The sequence below is a fragment of the Canis aureus genome, chromosome 28, assembly GCF_053574225.1.
Source record: "Canis aureus isolate CA01 chromosome 28, VMU_Caureus_v.1.0, whole genome shotgun sequence".
Lineage (NCBI taxonomy): Eukaryota > Metazoa > Chordata > Mammalia > Carnivora > Canidae > Canis > Canis aureus.
The window spans coordinates 19,423,039-19,448,553 of record NC_135638.1 but is presented as its reverse complement, the minus strand read 5'-3'; the positions used below and the strand labels follow the sequence as shown (position 1 = coordinate 19,448,553).

Below are 25,515 nucleotides of genomic sequence, written 5' to 3'. Positions count from 1 at the left end.
TTGCACTATTTTGAAAGAATTGATAAATTTAGCAATATGGCTCACACTAAGATGACCATTCCATGCACAGCAAAATGTCTCTAAATATATTTTTTTTAACATGAACTTAATTTACTGCTTATGGTAAACTGTTTTTCTTAGTACCAACAAGACTTCAAAAGTAAGCAGATGTCATTTGTCAATAATTGCATGAAGAATAAGCAATCTAAAAAGCATTAAATAATCTTAGTACAGAAATATTAACTAAATAAAACAGGATTTTGTGGTAATAGTTTATGTGCAGAAAAAGAAAGGTTGGGCAGATTTGCCCATAATTTGAAAAGTAAACTAATTACCAAGTGTCAGAAAGCTATTTTCAGTGCTATATAAAATTATCTCTTTCCTGCTATTCATATAGCAAAACGTCCTGAAGTAAGTAGTTTTATGAATTCTCAGAAGAGAAAAATTAAAGTTAAAAAGATCAAACACCAAGTGTTCATCAAACCTTTCAGTCAAGAGCCTTTATTAACATGCAAGTATCATTTGCCGCAAGATATACAGTTTTTCCTAATCTTTCAGTTCTATTTCAATATTTTAAACTTAAGGTTACTTCTAGATCTAGCATAAAGTAACCTACTAAAATTGGTCAAAGTTGAACTTTATTCTAGTTGTCACTTTGACCTTTAAGATCATCATTTAGGTTTTTGACATTATTTGTCAGCAAGTAGTAGAATATAATTCTTGTACTTGATAATCTTCTATACTAAAATATGTACCAGTATGTCTTGAGAAGTTACTAAAATATATGCAATTAACATATTTAATTGCTTTCAGTAAGCTGAAAGTATGTTAGGTCTTCTATGAGGAAAAATTACTTTTATAGATCTTGGTTTATGTTTTTTACAGGTTCCAGAAAAACTGGTCCATATTAAAACTAGTCTTAAAGAACTAAGCTGAAGGCTTAAATATATATCTCCTATAATGACAGCTTTGATTTACTACTAAGAGAGAGAGAATAATAAACCTTACTCCAGTGCTTCTTTTCCCATGCCTAAGCAGGGGTGCTCTGTCAGTTTTTCAAAGTTTTGTCTGTTTAGTATAAAAGCTGATTGACCTCTTTATAAATCTGATTTCAGTAGAAGACCCACAGATTATGGGTATCATACTTATTGGGACATATTTTAATTAATAGAAGATAATTCATATACTATCAAAGTGCATTATAAGATTTGCACTGCATCTCTCCACATTTTAAATTTTTTATAACATTTCAGTTGGTTGGAGGAAGACTGGAATAGTTCAGAAAAGTCTAGCTTTTAAGAGCTGAATAAAGTCCATAATGAGTCTTTCAGAACATACTTAAATAATCAGAAGTGCAGTCACAACAAGGGACTATGTAAGAAGGATGAATATTGCAAAGAAAGCTTTATAGTCAATGAAATACAGTACTTTGGATTGGCCAAAATGCACAATGTACATGAAATCAGTCATGTAGCTTACTTGTTGACTGTGTGGCTACAGTTCAAAAAGTGATTGCTCCAAAAGCTGTGCCTAGTAATCTTCCAAAATTGCTTTTAAATAAAGTTCTTAAATTGTAGCAATAAACAAAAAGACAAGATACACTTAAACAATACTGCAGTTTATCAAAAAACACATAAGAAATTTCAACTCTTATGTCTTTGACAGTTATAAAAATCAATGTTTTGGCTAAGTTATAAACATGTTTATAATGCATTTGCATAACTCTAGTAATGCTAACGGCTATAAGATCAGAATAGGTTTTAAAAAAAACTAAAACCACAAAAATATGTAGCCCCATTATTTACCTGTAGAATATGTTCATTTCTGCTTAAATTTCAGTACTTACTGTATCACCACTAATCTAAAAAAATCACATCCAAAGGATAAGGCAAAACCACCTACGAATTGGCATATTTGTTTATTTCTCAATTTGTGAAAATGTCCTTAATTTGTTGATGTAGCAAACAAATTTCAACTCTGATTGCTATGCAAAAAAACAGAAGATAATCTGCTTTGCAATGAACTTTAAAGTTCAACTGCACACAGGCAACATGCTATATATGAAAAAATTACTAACTGAACTACAGGTATTAAATACTGAAAAAAGTTAACAGTTTATTATAATTTATTTTATTTAACAATCTAGGAAGTTCGCAGCCATCAGCAGTTCCAGTGCAATTTCAGGTGCAATTGGGAATTCAGGAATCTCTGTGGAGCTGTTAGTGTAGCGAACCTTGTAGGTAAAATACATGCATACTTTTGATAGCACATGTGAAGGGATCTCTCTAAAATTGACTTCATTAGTTTCGTTCTCAGCAAACTGACCTGTAAAAGAAAATAAGTATGTTTGTTACAGGCTGAATGAATTCATATGTTGTGAAGTCCTAACTCTCGGTACTTTCAAAAGTGACTATTTGGAAATAGGGTCTTTCCCCCCTTTTTTTTCTGTTCAGGAAGCATTTTATTTTTTTTCAATTATTTTTAAAATTATTTTTAAAAGATTTTATTTATTTATTCATAGACGCAGAGAGAGAGAGAGGCAGAGACACAGGCAGAGGGAGAAGCAGGCTCCATGCAGGGAGCCCGATGTGGGACTCGATCCCGGGTCTCCAGGATCACACCCCAGGCTGCAGGCAGCGCCAAACTGCTGCGCCACCGGGGCTGCCCAGGAAGCATTTTAAAAACATGGACTGCTTCACAAATTTGCATAACATCCTTGCATAGGGGCCATGTTAATCTTCTCTGTAAAATTCCAGTTTTAGTATAGGTGCTGTTAATGATCCATGGATGGGGTCTCTGGAGAAGTAATTAAGGCAAAACAGGGTTATTAGAGTGATCTCCAATCTAATATGACTGGTATCCTTACAAGAACAGGAATTTAGGTCACAGCCACACAGACGAAAAACAATGTGAAGAACAGAGAGGAGACACCCAGCTACAAGGCAAGGAGAGAAGCTTCAGAAGAATCCCTACCAATATCTTGATTTCGAATTCCTACCCTTCAGAATTATGAAAAAATAAATTTTCTATTGTTTAAATCAGTCAGTCTAAAGTACTTTGTTACAGCAGCCCTAGCAAAACAATACAATGTTAAAAGAATTAACCCAACTACCATCAAATGAAATACCTAACTCTGAGTATAAATATAAAAAAATCTTTATTAAGATACCATTTGAGATCATTCAAAATTGAATTTTAAAATTCTAATTTTCTTCTAGGACTTTGGACACTTTAGGCTTTTCCTAAGAATCATGGTGGCACAATTAAGTAAGGGTGAACAGGATACAAAAAAAGGACAAATCTTTTAGAAGACTGAGTTTAGGGATCCCTGGGTGGCGCAGCGGTTTGGCGCCTGCCTTTGGCCCAGGGCACGATCCTGGAGTCCCGGGATCGAGTACCGCGTCGGGTTCCCGGCATGGAGCCTGCTTCTCCCTCCTCCTGTGTCTCCACCTCTCTCTTTCTCTCTCTCTATGTCTATCATAAATAAATAAATAAATAAATAAATAAATAAATAAATAAATAAATAAATAAATAAATAAATATCTAAAAAAAAAAAAAGAAGACTGAGTTTAAGGAATCAAGTATTCATGGATCATTAGGAGCCCTGGGCTATATACTGAGCTGTTATGTAAAAATAAAAAATAAATATAATGCTTTTTAAAATAGTTTTCTCAAGAAAGCAGACCCATTTCCCTTTTAATTTTAAAAATTATGATTATATTAATAAGGTAATAAGGGCTCCTTAAGCTACTTCCCTTTGTTTTAGTAACACTTTATAAACTTTATCTCTCAAAATTTCTTTAGCTACAGAGAGATTTTAGCATTTAGTACAGGGATAAAATAGCTTCTTAGCAGTCTAGTACTAGCACTGTGTACTGAATATAAAAGGTAGATAAATATAGTTTTTAAACAGTTTTCTAATGTCTATTAGTTGGGGATGGGCTTGGAAGAAAGAACAGGACTGAATGAAGAATTCATAGCAATGAGGTAAATTTTTGGTTTGTCAATGACTAAAACTCTCTCTTGAATACATGCATGAACTATTAGCAACAGACATTTAGTAAGCTTTTAATATTAGATAAACATTAGGGTGTTTTCTTTTGAGGTGAAATTCATGTAACATAAAATTAACCATTTTAGAGTACACAATTCAGTGTACATTCACGATGTTGTGCAACCACCACTGCTACCTAGTTCCAAAACATTCTCACCAAAATAAGGCATAAATAAGACCCCATACCCTTTAAGCAGTTACTCCCCTTTTCCCACCTCCCAGCCTCTTGCAAACACCAATCTTTTCTGTCTCTATGGATTCATTTATTCTGGATATTTTATACAAATAGAATCAGACAACATGCAACCTTTTGGTGTTTGGCTCCTTTCATTTAGCCTCGTATTTTGAAGGTTACATGTATTAGTACTTCATTCCTTTTTATGCAAACATTAGTTTTGGGCTGCAGATAAATTAAAGGAGATCAGGTTCACAAAAACAAGCATCTTCTAATTTTATTTTTAATTCAACTTCTTGACATTCATGACTTTGGTTTTCTTTCTTTCTTCTTTTTTTTTTTACTTTGGTTTTCTAAAGTACATCCTAGCTCTATCCAGTAGAAAAGCCCAAAAGTACTTCACCCCATGAGCAATGAGTAAGGCTAGCAACCGGACTAGGGTTCCTACGTACCATTTTCCACTACAAGGAAACAGCTCTTTGGAAAAATATTTTCAGAATTGGAGAATAATGTACCAAATGAACTTGAGAAATCTCGTTATTATAGAAAGCAGTATAACTAAGACTACCAGAGCCATGTCAAAAGGACACAGGAGTCAACCTGATATGGCTCCTTCTGGCATAAAAAATGGAGCAAATGGGGCAATTTTAGCATCATTGAGAAGAACTGCACTAGAGTAAAAAACATCAAATAATATAAAGTCACAAGTTAAAAATGATACACACACACACACACACACCCCCAAAAAACAAAACACTCTTCACTACCGGAAGATCTGAGGAATCATTTCATTATTCTGAAAAATTATACGTAAAAGGAAAAAATGTCAAGTATTTATCTAGTTTTTGCTATACAGAGTATATTTCAGGATAACCAAAAAGTTTTTTTTTTTTTAATTTATGTACTTGGAAAATTTTTAAGATTTTATTTATTCTTTTTTTTTTTTTAGGATTTTATTTATTTATTTATGAGAGACACAGAGAGAGAGAAAGAGAGAGAGAGAGAGGCAGAGACACAGGCAGAGGGAGAAGTAGACCCCCTGCGGGGGGCCCGAAGCAGGACTAGATCCTGGAACTCCGGGATCACGCCCTGAGCCGAAGGCAGACGCTCAACCACTTAGCCACCCAGGCGTCCCATTATAGGAGAATTCTAACTAATAAATGCAGAAGAAATTATAAGAATTAGAAAATCACTGTTTTGTAATTCCAAATGAAGTAAATCTCAGTAATATCATAATGAATGCTAAAAGCATTATAAAAATCTGACTGCAGAATTGTTTGTTGTTCATAGATGAATCAGCTTGCTAACACTGGAACCCCCTAATCAATCTTGACATTGCTAAAAGATTGAGACAATAGAGGGATCCCTGGGTGGCGCAGCGGTTTAGTGCCTGCCTTCAGCCCAGGGCGCGATCCTGGAGACCCGGGATCGAATCCCATGTCGGGCTCCCGGGGCATGGAGCCTGCTTCTCCCTCTGCCTGTGTCTCTGCCTCTCTCTCTCTCTCTCTCTCTCTGTGTGACTATCATAAATAAATAAAAATTAAAAAAAAAAAAAAGATTGAGACAATAGAGACACAGTAGTACCACTCATAAAGTATTCTTGCCTAGAAAAATGAATTGTATTCTAATCAAGTCTCTAGAGTTCTAATTATAAGCTTACAAGATGAAACATTAAGTCTAATCCAGATGTGGACATTTTACAAATAACCTGTTTCTTCATAAAATTCATGGTCTGAAAAAAAAGAATACAGAGGAGCTATTGTAGATTTTGGAAATGAAATGATACTAGCAGAGATTTATTTGCTTGAAATACTCTTAAAAGAAGACTGGGAAAACTGATGAAACTGAAGTTGGTTGGTGGGTACATGGAAGTGTATTGTACTCTCTTCTCTATTTCTGTGTGTTTTAAATTTTCCATAGTAAAAAATATAGAAAAAGTATTACAAGTGACCTCAAATGGAAACAATCAACAATACTATAAGGCAACCTGTATGTCCTGGAATAGGACATTTGTGAATGACATACTTGATAAAGGGTGAGTATCCAAAATATATAAAGAACTTATAAAGTTCAACACCCCCCGCAAATGAATAATCTAATTAAAAACGGGCAGAAGACATGAATAGACATTTTCCCAAAGAAGACATACAGATGGCCAACAGACACATGAAAAGATGCTCAACATCACTCATCATCAGGGAAATACAAATCAAAACTACAATAAACTATCACCTCACACCTATCCAGAATGGCTACTCAACAACACAAGAAACAGGTGCTGGTGAGGATGTGAAGAAAGGAGAACCCTCTTACACTGTTGGTGGGAATGCAAACTGGTGCAGCCATTCTAAACAGTATGGAGGTTCCTCAAAAATTTAAAAAACAGAACTAAAAAAAAAAAACAAAAAAACAAAAAAAAAAACTAATAAATAAATAAAAATAAAAAACAGAACTACTATGATCCAGCAATTGCACTACTGTTTTTTACCCAATACAAAAATACTAATTCAATGGGATACACACCCAGATAATGTTATATATAGCAGCATCATCTACCATAGCCAAATTATGGAAATGGCCCAAGTGTCCATCAACTGATGAATGGATAAAGAAGATGTGGTATGTATAGGTGTACACACACACACACACACACACACTAGACTATTACTCAGCCATAAAAAAGACTGAAGTCTTACCATTTGCAATGATGTGGATATAGCTAGAGTATTATGCTAAGCAAAATAAGTCAGAGAGACAAACACCATACAATTTCACTCGTGGAATTTAAGAAACAAAACAAACAAGCAAAAGGGGGAAAAAAGTGGAGAGGCAAAGCAAGAAACAAACTCTTCCCTACAGAGAACAAGCTGATGGTTACTAGGAGGGAGGTGGAAGGGATGGGTTAAATAGATGATGAGGATTAAGGAATGAACTTGTGATGAGTAGTGGGTGTTGTAGGGAAGTGTTGAATCACTATATTGTATACCTGAAATTAATATTACACTGCATATTAACTAACTGGAATTTAAAGATTTTATTTATTTATTCATGAGAATACACAGAGAGGAGAGAGAAAAGCAGAGACACAGGCAGAGGGAGAAGCAGGCTCCATGCAGGGAGCCTGATGTGGGGCTCGATCCCGGGTCTCCAGGATCACACCCTGGGCTGCAGGCAGCACTAAACCGCCGAGCCACCGGGGCTGCCCAACTAACTGGAATTTAATCCAAAACTTTAAAAGCCAAAACAAACAAGGAATCTCAAATAGCCAAAACTATCTTGAAAAAGTAAAACAAAGTTAGAGGCCTCACACTTCCCCATTTCACAGCTTACTACAAAGCTATAGTAATCAAAATACTGTGGTATTAGCATAAAAATGTATCAGTGGAATGGGGTACCAGGCTGGCTCAGTGAGTAGAGCCTACAACTCTTGATGTCAGGGTTCTGAGTTCAAGCCCCATACTGGAAGTAGATCTTACTTAGAAAAAACAAAGAGTAAATCAATTCTTAGAAGAGAGTTGAAAGCTCATAAATAAACCCATACAGCTATGGTCAACTTACTTTAAACAAGGGTGCCAAGATCATTAAATGGGGGAAAGAATAGTCTTTTTAACAAATGGTATTGGGATGCCTACATAAGAAAGAATGAAGTTGAATCATTACCTCACATCACATACAAAAAATTATCTTAAAAATCAAAGACCTAAAGTAAAAGCTAAAATCATAGAACTGTTTAAGAAAGTATTTGCAGGGAGGCCTGGATGGCTCAGTAGTTGAGCATCTACCTTTGGCTCAGGTTGTGATCCTGGGGCCCCAGGATTGAGTCCTGCACCAGGCTTCCTGCATGGAGCCTGCTTCTCTCTGCCTGTGTCTCTGCCGCTCATGAATACATAAATAAAACCTTAAAAAAAAAGAAATGCAAATGATATATCTGATAAGAGGGCCAGTATCCAGAATTTATTTATTTATATATTTATTATTATTATTTTTTTATAAAAGATTTTATGTATTCATGAGAGACACAGAGAGAGAGAGAGAGAGAGAGAGAGAGAGAGAGACAGGCAGAGGGAGAAGCAGGCTCCATGCAGAGAGCGTGATGTGGGACTCGATCCTGTGACTTCAGGATCACAACCTGAGCCACCCAGGGATCCCAGGTTAAAAACATTAAAAGTGAAGATTTATTAACCAAAAATAAAGAAATGTACCTACCTGGGCCACTCAACATGGCTTTTATTGTTCCGGATGTTAGTGCATGTTCTCTTTTTACAATGAACTCATGACCATCCGAAGATATCAATTTGACATACATGGCATCAGGGCCTTCACAGCCACCATAGGTTTTCTCTTCTCCATCTAAAGTAAAGTAAGTAGTAAAATGATTTTTGAATCACAAAATTAAAAGCAAACAGGTTTACTAAGGTTAATATTTGAGGAACTTAGAAACATTTCTGGATGATCACATACCAAGATTTTAAGGTTTTTTATTTATTTTATATTTTTTTTAATTTTAAGGTTTTTTAACTCTTAATTATTCTCTAAACATCTTCCAATGTCAGAATGAACTACATTCAAAGATGTTACTTTAGATGAAAATTTACCATTATTTTTTTAAGGAAGTATTAACTATTTAAGGCAGTATTAAGTATTTTTTTGTGAAAACAGCAGCACATTCAAATTTGAAAGATCAAAACAAAACAAAACAATAGTAAAACTAAATCACCTGAAATACTCATTTCTAAAATAAGATGCTTTGTGTATTTATGAAAGGAATCTTTATATGTCATAGGAGTTCAACTTCTCTCATAAACTCCTAATTCTGAAAGTTAGGGCTTTCTTTTATTCAGCATTTTACTCTTAATCCATAAAAATAATGATCAAAACATTTTATTGCTGAGTTTAAATTAGCACATGACTGAAGTAATGAATATAGACAAATACCAGTCTTTGAAATTCAAAATAGAAGTGAGGAGATAATATGTAGATGTTACTGTACTGCCAGCTACCCTCATTGCCACCTTGCAGGCTTCAGCCACAGTAGCTAGCTCAATAGCACTTTTTTGGGAGTATATATTTTTTGTATATCCCTTTAAGAGCTTTCTAACATCAGTAACTTTCACAATGTGATACTGAATTTTAATAGAAATTTTAATTTCTATTTCTATTAAAATTCAGTATCTGAAAGAAAGTATTTTAAGGCTTATTATAAATTTAGGAAGCCCTAGAAAAAGTACAGAGGATAAAGCTGAAGTATTCAAGCTACAAATATCCATTTATTTATTCATTTGTTAATAGTTAATTTAAAAATCTCTCAAATTAAGATTAATATAAAAATCATTTATGTACTACAGCTGCCCAAAATGTCTAATCTAAATGTAATCAGGAGTAAACAAAAATCTAAATTTTAAATTCTCATGAAAGACTTCACTCTTAATGCCCCCAAAGTAGGCAACTATTTAAAGGAGACTAAAGAGACAAATTAACGCAGTGATTCTTGATTGAATCCTGTATATAAAACATGGGAATACCTCAAAGATACTGTAGGTTCAGTTGCAGACCACCACATTAAAGCAAATAATGGGAAAGTGAGTCAAGTTCCTGGTTTCCTGGTGAATATAAAAGTTATGTTTATAGCATACTGTAGTCTATTAAGTGCGCTATGGCACTGTCTAAAAGAAAAATGTACATACTTTAACTTCATTGTTAAAAAATGCTAACCACTGTCACAGTTTCCTGTGAATAGTAATCTTTTCGCCAGGTAGTAGTTCTTCCTTTGATGTTGATAGTCATTGACTGAGGGCTGTGACTGCTACAGGTTGGGGCAGCTGTGGCAATTTCTTAAAGTAAGACAGTAGTGAAGTATGCTGCATCAATTAACTCTTTCTTTCAGGAATGATTTCTCTGTAGCATGTGAGGCTGTTTGACAGTTTCTGACCCACAGCAGATTTTTTTTCAAAATCGGAGTCAATCCTCTTAAACCCTTCCACTGCTTTATCAATTAAGTTTATGTAATATTCTAATTCCATTGTTGTCATTTCAATGATCATCACAGCATCTTCACTAGGAGTAGATTCCACTTCAAGAAACCACTTTCTTTGCTCACCCATAAGATACAGCTCCTCATCTGTTCAAGTTTTATCATGAAATTGTAGCAATTCAGTCACACCTTCAGGCTCCACTTCTAGTTTTTGCTGTTTCTACCACATCTGCAGTGACTTCCTCCAAGGAAGTCTTGAATCCCTGAGAGTCATCCAAGAGTTGCAATCAATTTCTTCCACATTCCTGTTAATGTTGATGTTTTGATGTCTTCCCATGAATCACATGTATTCTAGAATGGTGAATCTTTCCCAGGTTTTCAGTTTACTTTGCCCAGATGCATCAGAAGAATCACTCTCTGTGGCAGCTATACCTTATGAAACGTATTTAAGTAACAAGAGTAGGCTTAAAATACTCAGCAAACCATGCTGGAAACAGACGTGTTGTCATCCAGGCTTTGTTGTTCCATTTACGGAGCACACACAGAGTAGATTTAGCATAATTCTGAAGAGCTCCAAGATATTTGGAATGGTCACTGAGCACTGGCTGTGACTGAAAATCACTAGCTGCATTACCCCTGACAGGAGAGTCAGCCTGTCCTTTGAAGATCTGAAGCCAGGCATTGATTTTTCCTCTCTAGCGATGAAAGTCCTAAATGGGCATCTTTTTCCAATACAAGGTGTTCCATCTCCATTGGAGATCTGTTGTAAAGTGTAGCCACCCTCACTAATTACTTTAGCGGGATCTGGATAACTTGCTGCTTCACCTTACAGTTTTATGTTATAGAGACAGCTTCTTTCCTTGAACCTCATGAGTCAGCTTCTGCTAGCTTCACACTTTTCTTTTATAGCTCCCTCACCTCTCTTAGCCTTCACAGAATTGAAGAGTCAGGACCTTGTTCTGGATTAGGCTTTGTTTTAAGAGAATGTTATGGCTGGTTTGATCTTCTATCCAGACCACTCAGACTTTTTCTATCAATGATAAGACTGTTTCGCTTTTTTATTTTTTGTGTGTTCACTGGAGTAGCACTTTTAATTTCCTTCAAAAACTTTTCTTTTGCATTCATAACTTGGCTGTTTGGCACAAGAGGCATAGCCTTCAGCTTGTCTCAGCTTTTGACATGCTTTCCTCACTAAGCTTAATAATTTCTTGAAAGTTAGAGATGTGTAATGCTTCCTTTCACTTGAATATTTAGAGATCACTGTAGGGTTATTAATTGGCCTAATTTCAATTTTTGTGTCTTAGGGAATAAGGAAGTCTGAGGAGAGAGAGAGATGAGGGAAGAGCTGGTCGGTGTGGGAGTCAGAACACACACAACATATATTAAGTTCCCTATCTTACGTGGGCATGGTTCATGGCATCTTAAATTAATTACAATAGTAACATCAAAGATAACATTAAAAACATTCTGATCACCATAACAAATATAATAATAATAATGAAAAAGTAAAATACTGTGAGAATTACCAAAATGTGACAGAGATGTGAAATAAGGAACTGCTATTAGAAAAATGGCATCAATAGGCTTGTTCCATGCAGGGTGGCCACAAGCCCTCAATTTGTTAAAAAAAATGCAGTATCTGTGAAGTGCAATAAAGTGAAGCACACTAAAATGAGGTATGTCTATAATATACCTGCTGTAAAGAACACTATTGAAATGACTGGGAAATTCTGAATATGGACTGAAATAGGAGATGCCTACTCATGTATTTAGAATGAAGTGATACCATACAAGTAAATAAATGGTAGAAAATGTGTGTATGTGTATATTGGTAGAAACAACATACACAAAGGGAAAGCAAATGTGGCAAAATATTAACAATCACTGAAGGCTATGTAGTCTATCACTCTTGCAATTTTTCATAATAAAAGCTGCTGGACTCATAAAGATTAAAGTAACTTCTAAATTATAGACTACTCAAGCATACAAATATTTAGCAGGTTTTACCAATTTCTTAGAAAAGAAAAACAATTATCAATTAAATTTACAAAATTTTTTTTTTGCAAGTTAAAGCATTTTATATGTTTGTTGGGAAAGTTTCTAATTTCTTGAGGTGTTTTTACTAGCACTCACAAATTATACTTGGCACAGAAACATTACTTATCTGCCTTTCAAAAATATGTCCAGGCATACCTTGTTTTACTGTGCTTTGCAGTTTTGACAAATTGAAGGAATGTGGTAACCCTGCATCGAGCAAGTTGGTGCCATTTTCCAACAGCATTTGCTGTCTTTGTGTCTGTGTCACATTTTGGTAATTCTCACAATATTTCAAACTTTTTTATTATTATTGTTTTTGTTACAGTGATGACTCACCAAAAGCTCAGATAATGATTAGCATTTTTTAGCAATAAGGTATTTTAAAATTAAGGTATTATATACATGGACATAATGCTATCATATACTTAATAGATTACAGTACAATGTAAATAGAACTTTTATAAACATGAGGAAACCAAAAAATTCATTTGATTTGCTTTATTGCTGTGGTCTGGAACCAAACCCACAGTATCTCTGAGATATGCCTGCAGTAAACAGATGCTGTATATTTAAACAATTAATTTTAGTCTTCTCTGATCATTTTTTTACTTGAATTCACCAATGGGAAAAGCCTATCCTAGAGAAAAAAAACCAGCTTCTCCTAGTTGAAATATAAAATTAATTTTATACCACTTACCCATTATGTTCTTACGAAATTCTACTTTACTTCGACAGGAACTTTAGTAGTTTCCTGAAAATATAACAATGCTATTTTAAGATTAATGCTGGAATAATGTTTTCACCCATTACTATTTAAAGTGTTTGTTATTACAAGTTAAGGACTCTCTCTCTGCTATGCAAGTTTCCCAGCCATCATAATATGGAACAGGATCAAGTTTCTGAACATCTGAGAAAAGATGATCACCTTCAGAATAGTAGTCTAAATACAGATTTGGTTTTATCCCCCCCTTTAACGTAACTATTTTGACAAGAGTTTAAAAATACAGATGTTGTTCCTTAGGAGTTGAATTGAACTTGAAGGAGATTGCTGGTCTTTTTTTTTTTTTTAAGTTTATTTATTTATTCATGAGAGACAGAGAGAGAGAGAGAGAGAGAGAGAGAGAGGGGGGGGGGGCAGAGACACAGGCAGAGGGACAAGCAGGCTCCATGCCGGGAGCCCGACGTGGGACTCGATCCCGGGTCTCCAGGATCACACCCTGGACTGAAGGCGGCGCTAAACCGCTGAGCCACTGGGGCTGCCCAGAGATTGCTGGTCTTAATCATTTCTTTGTATACTTGTATCTACTAGATACTAGTGGACACTACAGCACTTATTTGCTGAATGAATGACATGATAAATCCAAGGACATGAAGTAGCTTTCATAAAAATGAAAAGGGCTTGCCCTCAGCTTATGTAAGTGTGACATTTATGGTGCATCTTACTGTGCTATCCTTGCTGCAAAATTTAACAGTGAAGTGGTAGAAAATCTTTAATATTTTGAGAAATCTTAAATTTTTTAAAAAAATATTTTATTTATTTATTTGAGACAGAGGGACAGCACAGCAGGGAGCCCAATGTGGGGCTCAATCCCAGAACCCTGGGATCGTGACCTGAGCCAAAGGCAGACACTTAACCAACTGAGGCACCCAAGTGCCTCAAGAAATTTAAATTTTACAAAATGAGATGAATGCTAAAGAAAAAGGGCTCATGTTTCGAGTAATTTTAATTTCATATCATTTCTTCAAGGAGGATTCTATTTATACCATTATTTTTATGTTATTAACAGGAAAATAAATATCCTATCCTCTTAGAAATTCCTGACCAGTGTTTTATTCTAGCCTTAAGGGAAGGGCCAAAAAATGAACCATAACATTTTAGAACAGGAAAGGAACTTGGAGATAACCCACGTAATCCCTCATCTTAAGAAATGGTAGTATGACCGATGTAGAGGGGTTGAATTGATTTGTTCCAGGTAATGACAGAATGGGAGTAGGAATCAAATCAATTAGTCTAGAATACTAAGCATGGAGGGAAATATTTAAAGTACCATATCTAATATGAGCTAAGGACAACAAGGGCAATGTCACATCATTGCCAACAATTTGACGGGCTAATAAGTGGTAGATATTGCACTATATGACTACATACATTATTTTAAAACAACACTTTCACAGGGGAATAATTATTTGCATGTCAGAGATGAAGAAACACTAAGAGGCTACTACTTGCTTAAAGCTTCTCTAACATAACTGGTAGCATGAGGATTTAAAGTTAGGTAGGTTTGCTTTAAAGCCCATGCACCTTACCATTATTCTATACTGCCATGGTAAACAATTTTGGCTCCCATTAAAACTTCCTTTTTACTACTGGTAAGAGCTGCTGATATAAATCCTTAGATACTTATCTAAAATTTTAAAACAGTACTGTGTCACTTAATGATACTAGACCAAAATTCATTGGTCATTTTTATTTTATTCTATTCATACTGCTTTGTAATCATTCTGAAAAAACAAAAAGGAAAAAAATGCTAGAAAAGCTGGAAGAAATTTGAGTGCCAACTTTCTATCTGGAAAATCTCCAGAGCAAAACATCTAGAATGTTTATTTAACTAGCAGTAGCTAAGCAACCATGCAAAGTCACATCTTAGAAGCCCTTTGGGTAGCAACAGCTTCTCTATAGACTTAATATAGCAAATCAATCTCACCATTTATATAACAATGTTGAAGGTGGGTGAGTGGGGGAAGGGACTCCCCATCATTAATAAGAGAACAGTAAATTAACATTAACAGTTAAAAGTAAATCCTAATTCTTATGTAGAAGTTAAAAAATATTTGAAATATGATTAAATTTGGATGTAACCCACAAATTACTTACATAAGTCTAAGTTTGGAGTTAGAAAAGTCTCAGTGTAAACACTTGAATACCTTACTCCATAACTGAGCTGAGTTCTGGAAATATGAATTAGGTAGGCAAATGCAGTGGTAGAGAAGTAGGTTGAAAATAGTTCTAGGCAGAAGATACAGCAGCATGAACAAAAAGTTCTCGGATGTCGTTGTGCTTTTACAGTGTTATATATATATAAATATTACTTTTATAGTTTAAAAAAATTTTTAGTAACCAATAGAAATTCGAGGTGAGCCTAGTACCTACACTGAAATCAGTACTGAATCTAGTATGACTGAACACTGAAAAGATCTTTGAACAGCCCATCCTTTGGATTTGAAATGTTACCATTATCATTTATTATATTATATGGATTTCTAGACTATATTGTCTCACTAATCTTTTTTTCGCTAATCTGTTTATACCTGACCAATATATCCATTATTTTCATCATAAAGTGTGATAAACAGGTTTTGCTAAATGGTCAGGCAAGTCCCATTTTACCACTGCACATTTCCTGTTAGTTGACTTTTAGGTACTTTATAGTTTTTATTATGAATGCCATCTTGTTTTCCTATTATACTTTCTGTAAGATTATTGCTGGTGTTTTTTTTTTTTTATTTTATTTATGATAGTCACACGGAGAGAGAGAGAGAGGGAGGCAGATACACAGGCAGAGGGAGAAGCAGGCTCCATGCACCGGGAGCCCGATGTGGGATTCGATCCCGGGTCTCCAGGATCGCGCCCTGGGCCAAAGGCAGGCGCCAAACCGCTGCGCCACCCGGGGATCCCTATTGCTGGTGTTTTAAAGAAAAGCTTTTAAATCTATTAAAAGTTGATTTTGTATCCCATTATCTTTGCAGAATTCTCTTATCAGTACTAATAGTTTTTCAATTGATTTGCTTGGATTATTAAGTAGATGACAGCAACAGCTGCAAATCTATTCTCTGTATTTTCTGTCTTCTTACATTGGCTATTTACTTCAAAAAGGTAGGAAGGTTAGATGTCTGACATCACTCACAAAAATATGCTACAGATTAAAGAACCAAATATAAAACATCTACCAAGCTCTGGAAAAACAGAAGAAAAAAATGCAAATAATCTCATAGACCTGTATACGAATGCTTGATCCCAACAGTAATCATAGAACATGCAAATTAAAACATTAAAATGAATGTGCTAAGAATCAAGTGCTGGAGGAAAGGGGAAAACTAAGTAAATAGCACAACAGTTTTTGGAAAGCAGCAGCAGAATCATCAGAAGATGAGCAATTCTTGATATCTACTTTAGAGAAACACTAGTCTTGTGTGCAAAGGCAAATAGGATATTGATTCTAATAGTACAAATGAAAAAGGTGTCCCTGGTGCCATTTATGTAAAATAAGTGGTTTCTTGCCTCTTAATCACGTTTTCTGCAGAATAAATGAAATGCACAAAAATACATTTTCAAAAGTGTAAATAGGTACTCCTGGGTGGCTCAGCGGTTGAGTGGCTGCCTTTGGCTCAAGGCCTGATCCTGGGGTCCCAGGCTTTCTTCATGGAGCCTGCTTCTCCCTCTGCCTGTGTCTCTACTTCTCTCTGTGTCTCTCATGAATAAATAAAATCTTAAAAAAAAAAAAAAATCTCACCCCCCCCATAAAAGTGTAAATAACTAGAAAATTATGGTTTTCTTAAAGAAAGCTATGATTTAGGGACCCCTGGGGGGCTCATCGGTTAGGCCAAAGACAGATGCTTAACTGACTGAGCCAGACAGATACCCCTTTGATTTTTAAAAAGAAGCTTTTTGATTTTTAAAAAGAGGCTCCTGGCTGGCTCAGTTGGAAAAGCATGTGAACTCTTGATCTCTGGGTTGTGAGTTTGAGCCCCACATTGGGTGTAGAGATTACTTATGTAAATAAATTAAAAAAAAAAAGAGGGGCACCTGGGTGGCTAAGTGGGTTAGGCATGATCTCAGGGTAGAATCCTGTGTAGGGCTCTGTGCTTGGTGCAGAGTCTGCTTGGGATTCTTTCTCTCCCTTCCCCTACTTGTACTTGTGTACTCTCTCTAAATAATAAATAAAATCTTAAAAAAAAAAAAAAAAAAGAAACTGGAGCACCTCAGTGGGTTAAATGTCTGCCTTCAGCTCAGGTCATGATGCTAGGTCATGATCCTATGGTCCTGGGATCAAGCTGTACCAGGCTCCCTCCTCAGCTGGGAGCCTGCTTCTCCCTCTGCTCCTTTCCCCCTGCTCATTCTCTCTCAAATAAATAAAATCTTAAGAGAAAAAAAGAGAAGAGAAGAGAAGAGAAACGAAACAAGAGCGTGGAACCAAGCAGCTCATAAGGGAACAATGGTCGGCTTGATGATTAAAAATATGTAAAAATAGGATTAATTTGGAAAACAAATACAAGGTGATAGAAATTAGGTTATTCCAATTTGTAAAATAACACATCAAAACATTCTGCTCAGAATGTGCTTACAGTGTCACTGGATTCATGTCTTTCAAGACAAGTTAAAATTCTCATTCTGGCCTATTTAACTTATAACAATGTTCCTATATTTAATTCTTGTGTAGGCAGTCTTATTACTTTTAGCAAATGGTAACCCTCCTCCATTTCTCCTTCACTGTGAAATTTATAGTTTTCCTCACTATCAGATGCAAATGCTTTTAAGTGTGTCCTTTTAGATATATTTTGTCTTGCTTACTAGCTGTTAAGTTTCCACAAAGCAAGCAGGTTCTATTTCTTTGTGACCCAGGGATTCAACACAAGGGTAATTATATGGTAATGTTAACAATGTGAAGCTTCATACAATAATGTATCTGCCACAAACACAGATAGTAGCATTCTGATTTTTTTTTTTTTTTAAGATTTTAATTTATTTATTCATGAGAGACACAGAGAGAGGCAGATACACAGGTAGAGAGATAAGCAGTCTCCATGCAGAGAGCCCACTGTGGGACTCCAATCCCAGGACTCCAGGATCAACGCCCTGGGCCGAAGGCAGGCACCCAACCACTGAGCCACCCAGGTGTTCCTATTCTGAGCTTTCTAACAGAATAGTTATTTAATGATACGATATGTTTTTGACCAGTATTGATTATTTTCATGTTCTTCCAGGATGTTGGCATTGAATAAACTTAGAACTTTTAGACAACCACAGTGAAAACTGTTCCTTCTAGGAAACTTCTATTTAAGTTTATGGAAATATTCTGGGCTATACTGAAGGGAGGGAGTAACTAAGGAAGGAGATGGTATTCCATCTTTCACAATAACATTCAGTCAATATGAATTCTAATTCTTAAAACAGTTTTTATTTATTTATTTTTAAAGATTCATTTGAGAGAGAGAGAGAACACACAGAGGGAGAGGGAGAAGCAGACTCCCCGCTGAGCAGGGAGTGTGACATGGGGCTTGATCTGAGCCGAAGGCAGATGCTCAACTGACTGAACCGCCCAGGTGCCCCCAAAAAATTAAAGACTTCAATGACATAACCACATTTTATGAAATTATGATAATTAAAACATCAGTCTCACAGTTTTGCACGGACTACCATAAACTGCTAATTATAAATGCAAGTGTATGAAGCATATATTCCTATACATGACTTCTGGAATTTTAGGTTTCTTAGAACTAATGCAATCTGAAACTTGGTTTGATAATGTCCTCAAATCTCCTAGGGTTAAAACTCGTTCTCAAATATCCCTGACTCTAAGAACAAGTTTTGTTCTCAGTGGCAGTCTCCAGTAGGTCAAAGAGGACAGTTCTTTGCTTTTACTGAAGGAGTCTATTAGGTCATTTAAAGTAAAAGAATGGGTGGCTCAGTGGTTTAAGGCCTGCCTTTGGCCCAGGGAGTGAACCTGGAGACCCGAATGGAGCCTGCTTCTCTCTGCCTGTGTCTCTGCTCCCGCCCTTGTCTGTGTCTCTCATGAATAAATGAAAAACAAAACAAAACAAAAAAAAAAGTAAAAACATTGACCTCAATTTCCAATCTATTTCTCATGGTTAACAATTAATCATGGCCTAACTGTACTAAATGATCAAGTTTTGGGATCCCTGGGTGGCTCAGCGGTTTGGCGCCTGCCTTTGGCCCAGGGCATGATCCTGGAGTCCCGGGATCGAGTCCCACGTCAGGCTCCCGGCATGGAGCCTGCTTCTCTCTCCTCCTGTGCCTGTGCCTCTCTTTCTCTCTCTACATCTATCATGAATAAATAAATAAATCTTAAAAAAATTAAAAAAAAAAAAAGATCAAGTTTTTACTAAAATAATGACTCATCTAACAATACTCAGTAATCAACTATGCTATATTTCATCAGCAGGGCTTGTTTTCTCAAAACAAGCCCTCATAAAAGCCAGTTATAGGTTGTTTTTTTTTTTTTAAGATTTTATTTATTTATTTATTTATTTATTTATTTATTTATTTATTTATTTATGAGAGAGAGAGAGAGAGAGAGAGAGAGAGATACAAGCAGAGGGAGAAGCAGGCTCCATGCAGAAAGCCTGATGTGGGACTCGATCCTGGGGAGTCCAGGATCACGCCCTGGGCTGAAGGCGGCGCTAAACCGCTGAGCCACCCAGGGATCCCCAGTTCTATGTTCTGCCTATTGTGAATTGTGGGGCTTTAGGAATCTGGATTAGAAGAGATTTCTCTGATATTTAAGAGCTCTGTTTTATTTTTTATTTATTTATTTTTTTAATTTTTATTTATTTATGATAGTCACACAGAGAGAGAGAGAGAGAGAGAGAGAGGCAGAGACACAGGCAGAGGGAGAAGCAGGCTCCATGCACCGGAAGCCCGACGTGGGATTCGATCCCGGGTCTCCAGGATCGCGCCCTGGGCCAAAGGCAGGCGCTAAACCTCTGCGCCACCCAGGGATCCCCAAGAGCTCTGTTTTAGATTGGGCTCAAATGACCAATCAGAAATATTACACAGGGTTGTGCAGACCACAACAATCATTACAGTGATGTTAAGTGATCTCCAGATCACTGTGAATAACGGTTCTTGGCTACTTATGTTTGGTAAATTATAGCTGTTTCATACCAATTTACAAGTGGCAAAATGATAAACAAGACTTTCCTAAATTCTTACACTAGATTCCTAAGTATTTATCCAAGAAATAATTTGCTCACAAAGAATCTTTACAGAAATGTTCACAGAAGCTTTATTCAAAATAAATGAGAGACTATCCTGATGACACAGAAGCTATAATACATTTGTACAGAGGAATACTACTCACAACAAAAAGGAATGATCTACTGATACACAAGACATAGGTGAATACCAAAAACATACTGAAAGGAGAAACAAACAAAAAAGTACATACTGCATTAATCCATTTGTATGAAATTTTAGAACAGGCAAAATGAACTCAGAGTGATAGATTAGTGGCTGCTTCTGGAGGAATGATTAGGAAGAAGCATGAGGCAACTTTCTAGAAAATTAAATGGCATGCTGAGCATTTCCCAAATGTTAATTACAACTCAATCAAAAAAATTAGGTTAAAGTAAGATTTTTTAACTTAATTTATTGATGATATTTCTTAAATTTTGATATCTTTCATTGTAGAAATATCATCAATCGAAAATGGTTTTCTGTCTCATTAACCTTTCAAAAGATACTTATGTTGATAATAAATCCAAATTCTCTAGGTTTGCAGATGCTAATAGAGGGGAACAGGACTTTGGGAGTCCTAAAGAAGTAAATCTGGAACTATGAATCTGTTCAGTGAACAGCCACAAGAGGAAACTAGCTTTTGATCTGGGTCTCAGTGGATGGAGGTGTTTTTACCAAGCAGAACTGGAAGAAGAGGGAAAATAAACAGCATGAGCCAGATCAGGAGAAGGGTGGGGAAGGCATATACACAAAGCAACAGTGTCACTGCAAAGTCCTCATCTGAATTTCTACTCTCCAAATTTCCATCTTGAGACGCTGATAGGTTATTAAAGTGATGAGTCCTGTTTCTTTCTCTGTTAAACACAATGAACTAAATTGTGTCTAAAAGTTCCTTCCAGCACCATTTCATGATTGTACCCATCTGAAATTCTTCCTCCCTCTACAAATGCCTGTAATTCCCAGTTTCCCATCTTTATTAAAGAGTTGTTGCTCTCATACAGCACAGAACTTAAGGGCTCCAGAGTGCTATGTGTTTCCATGGAGTATGTATGCCTCACCCCTGTAAACCACCTAACCTCCCTCTTAGACAATGATCCCCAAACTCCTTTGTTTTGGTTTAAAAAAGTCCGAACAAATACTTCCACTATATAGTATCTAATTATAGATTAAACATATTATAAAATAATTTTAAAAAATCCTTAGAATGATGGGCTAAAATAAATAGGCACCCAGCATTTTCTACTCTGAAAAAAATCCTAGCTTCTCCTAAACCTCCAACACCTTCTCCTTGCCCAGACTTTACTTACTTTATCAGGAAAACAGAAAGATATCACTTCAATTGCCTTGTCTTTCTATCTCCATCCTACTTGCCTCTATATATCATATAATCTGTCTACCCTCCTGTTTCAAAAATTGAATAAAAAATCAACCTTCCTATCCAAGGCCAATCTTTCCACTTAAGCACACCTCTCCAAGAACTCAGTCCTGCTTTCATTCCCATTAGCACATCAAAATGCTGTAACATCAGGGATCCCTGGGTGGCGCAGCGGTTTGGCGCCTGCCTTTGGCCCAGGGCGCGATCCCGGAGACCCGGGATCGAATCCCACATCGGGCTCCCGGTGCATGGAGCCTGCTTCTCCCTCTGCCTGTGTCTCTGCCTCTCTCTCTCTCTGTGACTATCATAAATAAATAAAAATTAAAAAAAAAATGCTGTAACATCATTACTACTATTCACTTCTTAACCCAATCTGATCAGACTTCTGGCCTGCCAGTCCATTCAAAGGGCTCATCATATTTTACTTTGTTTACATGGAGAATTTTTAATCCTTATCTAACTCTTAGCAGGATTTTACAGTTGACTACTCCCTCCTTCCCAAAAGGTTCCTCCCTTAGTATTGTAGATGCCACACCCTCCTGGCTTTTCTGCTTTCATCACGGTTTGCTCATCTTTTGACCACAACGCTCCCAGTCTTCTGCCCTCTTCTCCATTAACACTCTCTGCTTGATGTCCTTCAGTCCACAGGTTTACATATTATCTATAAAATATGACCCCCAGATAATCCTCCTAGCCTGACTTTGCCCCTAAGCAATAGTTATGGATATTCAACTTGCCTACTTGCACACATTCTGAGCTGTATAATAATTATCAAACTCCTGATTTCCTATGCAAAACTCCTTATTCCTCAGAAACCAGCGTAGGCTCCTGTCTTATTTCAGTAAATGGTACCACTGTTCACCCAGATGCTTGGGCAAAACAGTTGATTCCTCAAATTTTTTTTCTGTCTTAGGGGTGAAGGCAAGACCTACCTGGCTCCATCTTCAAATTATATTTCAAATCAGACCATTCCTCACAAACTTCCACCCTACATCTCTAGTTAAAGCTACTATTTCTCAATTGGACTACTTACTATAAACCTCCTGAGGAGCTAGTTTCCTCGCTTTCCTCCAACTGGTCTGTTTGCCACACAGCAACTAGCCATCAAAAGTAGAAATTAGACGTCATTCCCCTGCACAAAATCCTCTAACGGACTCTCGTTACAAACGAGAAAAAGAACTATAATGTTGTATCTTATTTAGTCTTTGCTAACTACTCTGATTTTATTTCCCATCCTTCTTCCTTCACTATGCCCCAGCTATACTGTATGCTGGCCTTCTTAGTATTGTAATAGTTCAAGTCCATTCTTCTCTTAAGGTCTTTATATTTGTAGTTACTGCTATCTTAAAAGCTCTTCCTTTAGATCTTCCTTATCATTTAGGTCTCCATGCGAGAAACATCAACTTCTTGCTCACCGCCCTATCACAATTAGACACCCCTATCCTAGTCACCTAATTTAATCTAACTCTAATCTTGATACAATTTCTTCATTTACCACCACTTGAAACTATATCTGCTTATACCTTACACTTATTGTATTTCCTCTCTTTCCCCAAGCTCCATTAGGGTAAGCCTAGTATAGCACCTAGCACATAGATGTTCAATAAACATTTCTTAGTGAATGGTATTATTGTTTTCTTAATTACCAAGGCTTGAAAGTTCAGGCATCACTTGATGGGCTTTTTTGGATCTTATTTAATAACGGAACAGTAAACACAAGTTAGCTAAAATGCATGTACACATATCAGTGTAAACGCAAAGAGTTTCCACATTATTTCATAGCAATGAAAAATCTGTATTTAGAAAAACTCACCAAAGAAGCGCTGTGTAAGATACACTCAAACATTACTTTAGAACTTGATATTTAGAGCTGACAAGAACTTCTGACTACTATCGCCTAATTACTTCACTGAATTACCGTAAAGGTAATGAAACTGGAATCTGTGGGCTGAGATAAACATATATATTTTTATATGTAGTTACCAGTTAAATTCAGTTAAGGGAAAAAAATAATAAGTCATTTTAAAAACTAAAAAGGCACCCCGAATCACCACGGGCAATAAATAAATATCCCCGACGGCAGAGACCACAGTTGCTTCCTTACCATTGTTATTTCCAGAATGAATGAATCCACGTGTGAACTGTGAGGTTTCAACATCATGGATTACAAATATAATGTAAGCGAGAGCACAGATTTATCATCTTAGTCTACTAAACAGAAAAGGAAACGACTATTTGGGGATCAAAAAAGCAAATCTGGCGATTTGAAAAAAAAAAAAAAAAGAAAAAGAAAAAAGGACTTTAAAGCTCGAACGAAAGGATTTCGGTTGTTCTCCACACCGAAGGTGACGCCAAGTAAAAATCGCTCGCGCTACTGACGTGAACTTTACGACTATGTCACGAGAGTTTTCAGTCCGAGAGGGAAACCCCCCGTCGCGGTACTAGATACCTTTCAGCCAGACCTGGAAGGCAGGCGCGCGACGGGAATCCCAAACTATCAAGTCGGGCAGAGATGGTCCGACAAGTTCCCCCAGAAGGTAAACTTCTCGGGGTCCTGCAGCTGGAAAAAGATGAGGGCTGGGACTGGGAGAGCCACTCCTGTGCCTGGGGGACCGACTCCAAGAAAAGGACGTTATCTGAGAGCACACGGGGAAAGCAAAAAGGAAAAGCGACAGGGCTGCCGCGCTCCTGACTCCGCCCTCCCCGCGCTCAGCCCCGGGAAGGCCCAGGCCCGCGGGCCGCCGCCCCTCCTTCCACCCTCCTTGGAGCCCACCGAGCGGCGCCTGGGAAGGTCCCGCCGCCCTCCTCTCCCCTCCCCCAAACCAGGAGCCGAAGAGGCCCGGGGAGGTTAAGAGCTTCCGTTCCTTCCCCGCCCAAATGGGAAGGGGTGGGAAGGAGGATCGCGAGCGCGCCCAGCGCGAGCCTGCCGTGGCCTCCACGCGGATCCGGAGCTCCGTTCCCACCCCAGCCCGACACTCACTCGTCAGCCCTGCAGCCACCGCAGCCACCGCGCCGGCTCCCCGCGCACCGCCACAGCCCCTACTCCAGGGCCGCCCCCCCACCCCCAGCTGCCTGCGCCCTGGGTTCCGGGGCACTTAGAGGAATCACTTCCGCCGGGTCACCGACGCGCTCTGCGCCGCGCGGGAGATTAGTACCTGCTGAGTACCTACTACTTCCGCCAACAGGAAGTGCGCAGCGCCCCCCCGCCCCCCGTCCCTCCTCCCGCAGTGCCGCTGGCCAACCTCGCGGGACCGCGGCCCTTTGCAAATCCCCACCAATCCGATTCTGGGTCTTCTGACTCCCAGCATGCAGCGCCGATCCTGATCCGATTTCTTCAGGGACGTCATTCCCAGAAGCAGCTCGGCGGGAGGGGAGGGGGGGGGGCGGGGTCCAAGGCAGCGCTGCATCCTGGGATTCGTAGTTACTCTGGAGGCTACAGCCTCCACTGCCGCACTACACCCTGGGACTTGTAGTTTCTCACGCTGAATGTTACGCTCTTTGGTGATTTTAGAGGTTGTCCGGGGTCGAAGATTACCTGCAGAGAAAAGATTGAACAGGGGGAGTGCGGTTTCGATGCTAACAAGATCGTGCTCTTTAAAAAACTGTCTTTTGGTGGAAAGGGGCAAGAGCATCTTGACTGCTAGCACAATCGGCTGGCCTCGTTTCCTCTCTTCTCGGCACCGATCACTAACCACGCCTCCACCCCCCAGGGTTGGGAGCCTATCTCCGTCCCTACAAACCCCTCCCTGCCGGGAGTTGCTCAGCTCTGCTTAATTCTGAGATCGCTGGGTGAAAATCCCAGGAGTTCGCCGCGGATAACTGAATTCTGAGGCCGTCTTTGACCCTCCACGCCCTCTCTGCCCCAGCACCCTTCCTCTCTCGCTCTGTCGATCGGTCCACCCTTTTTACTTGCTTTGCTGTGGTTTGA

At 37.7% G+C, this 25,515-nt stretch overlaps 1 protein-coding gene and 1 non-coding gene across 2 annotated transcripts; both read right to left on the bottom strand.

The window, feature by feature from the left end:
* Positions 1-1,899: 1,899 nt before the first annotated feature.
* Positions 1,900-24,716, bottom strand: ELOC (elongin C). The gene is made up of 4 exons (XM_077876533.1): positions 24,568-24,716; positions 12,935-12,988; positions 8,436-8,579; positions 1,900-2,325 (listed from the first exon to the last, which is right to left on the bottom strand). The coding sequence occupies exons 2-4, from the start codon at positions 12,936-12,938 to the stop codon at positions 2,135-2,137; spliced, it is 339 nt and encodes a 112-aa protein (XP_077732659.1). The 5' UTR covers positions 12,939-12,988; positions 24,568-24,716; the 3' UTR covers positions 1,900-2,134.
* Positions 2,680-2,782, bottom strand: LOC144300705 (U6 spliceosomal RNA). The gene has a single exon (XR_013367509.1). It is a non-coding gene; the product is annotated as a U6 spliceosomal RNA (small nuclear RNA).
* Positions 24,717-25,515: the final 799 nt, after the last annotated feature.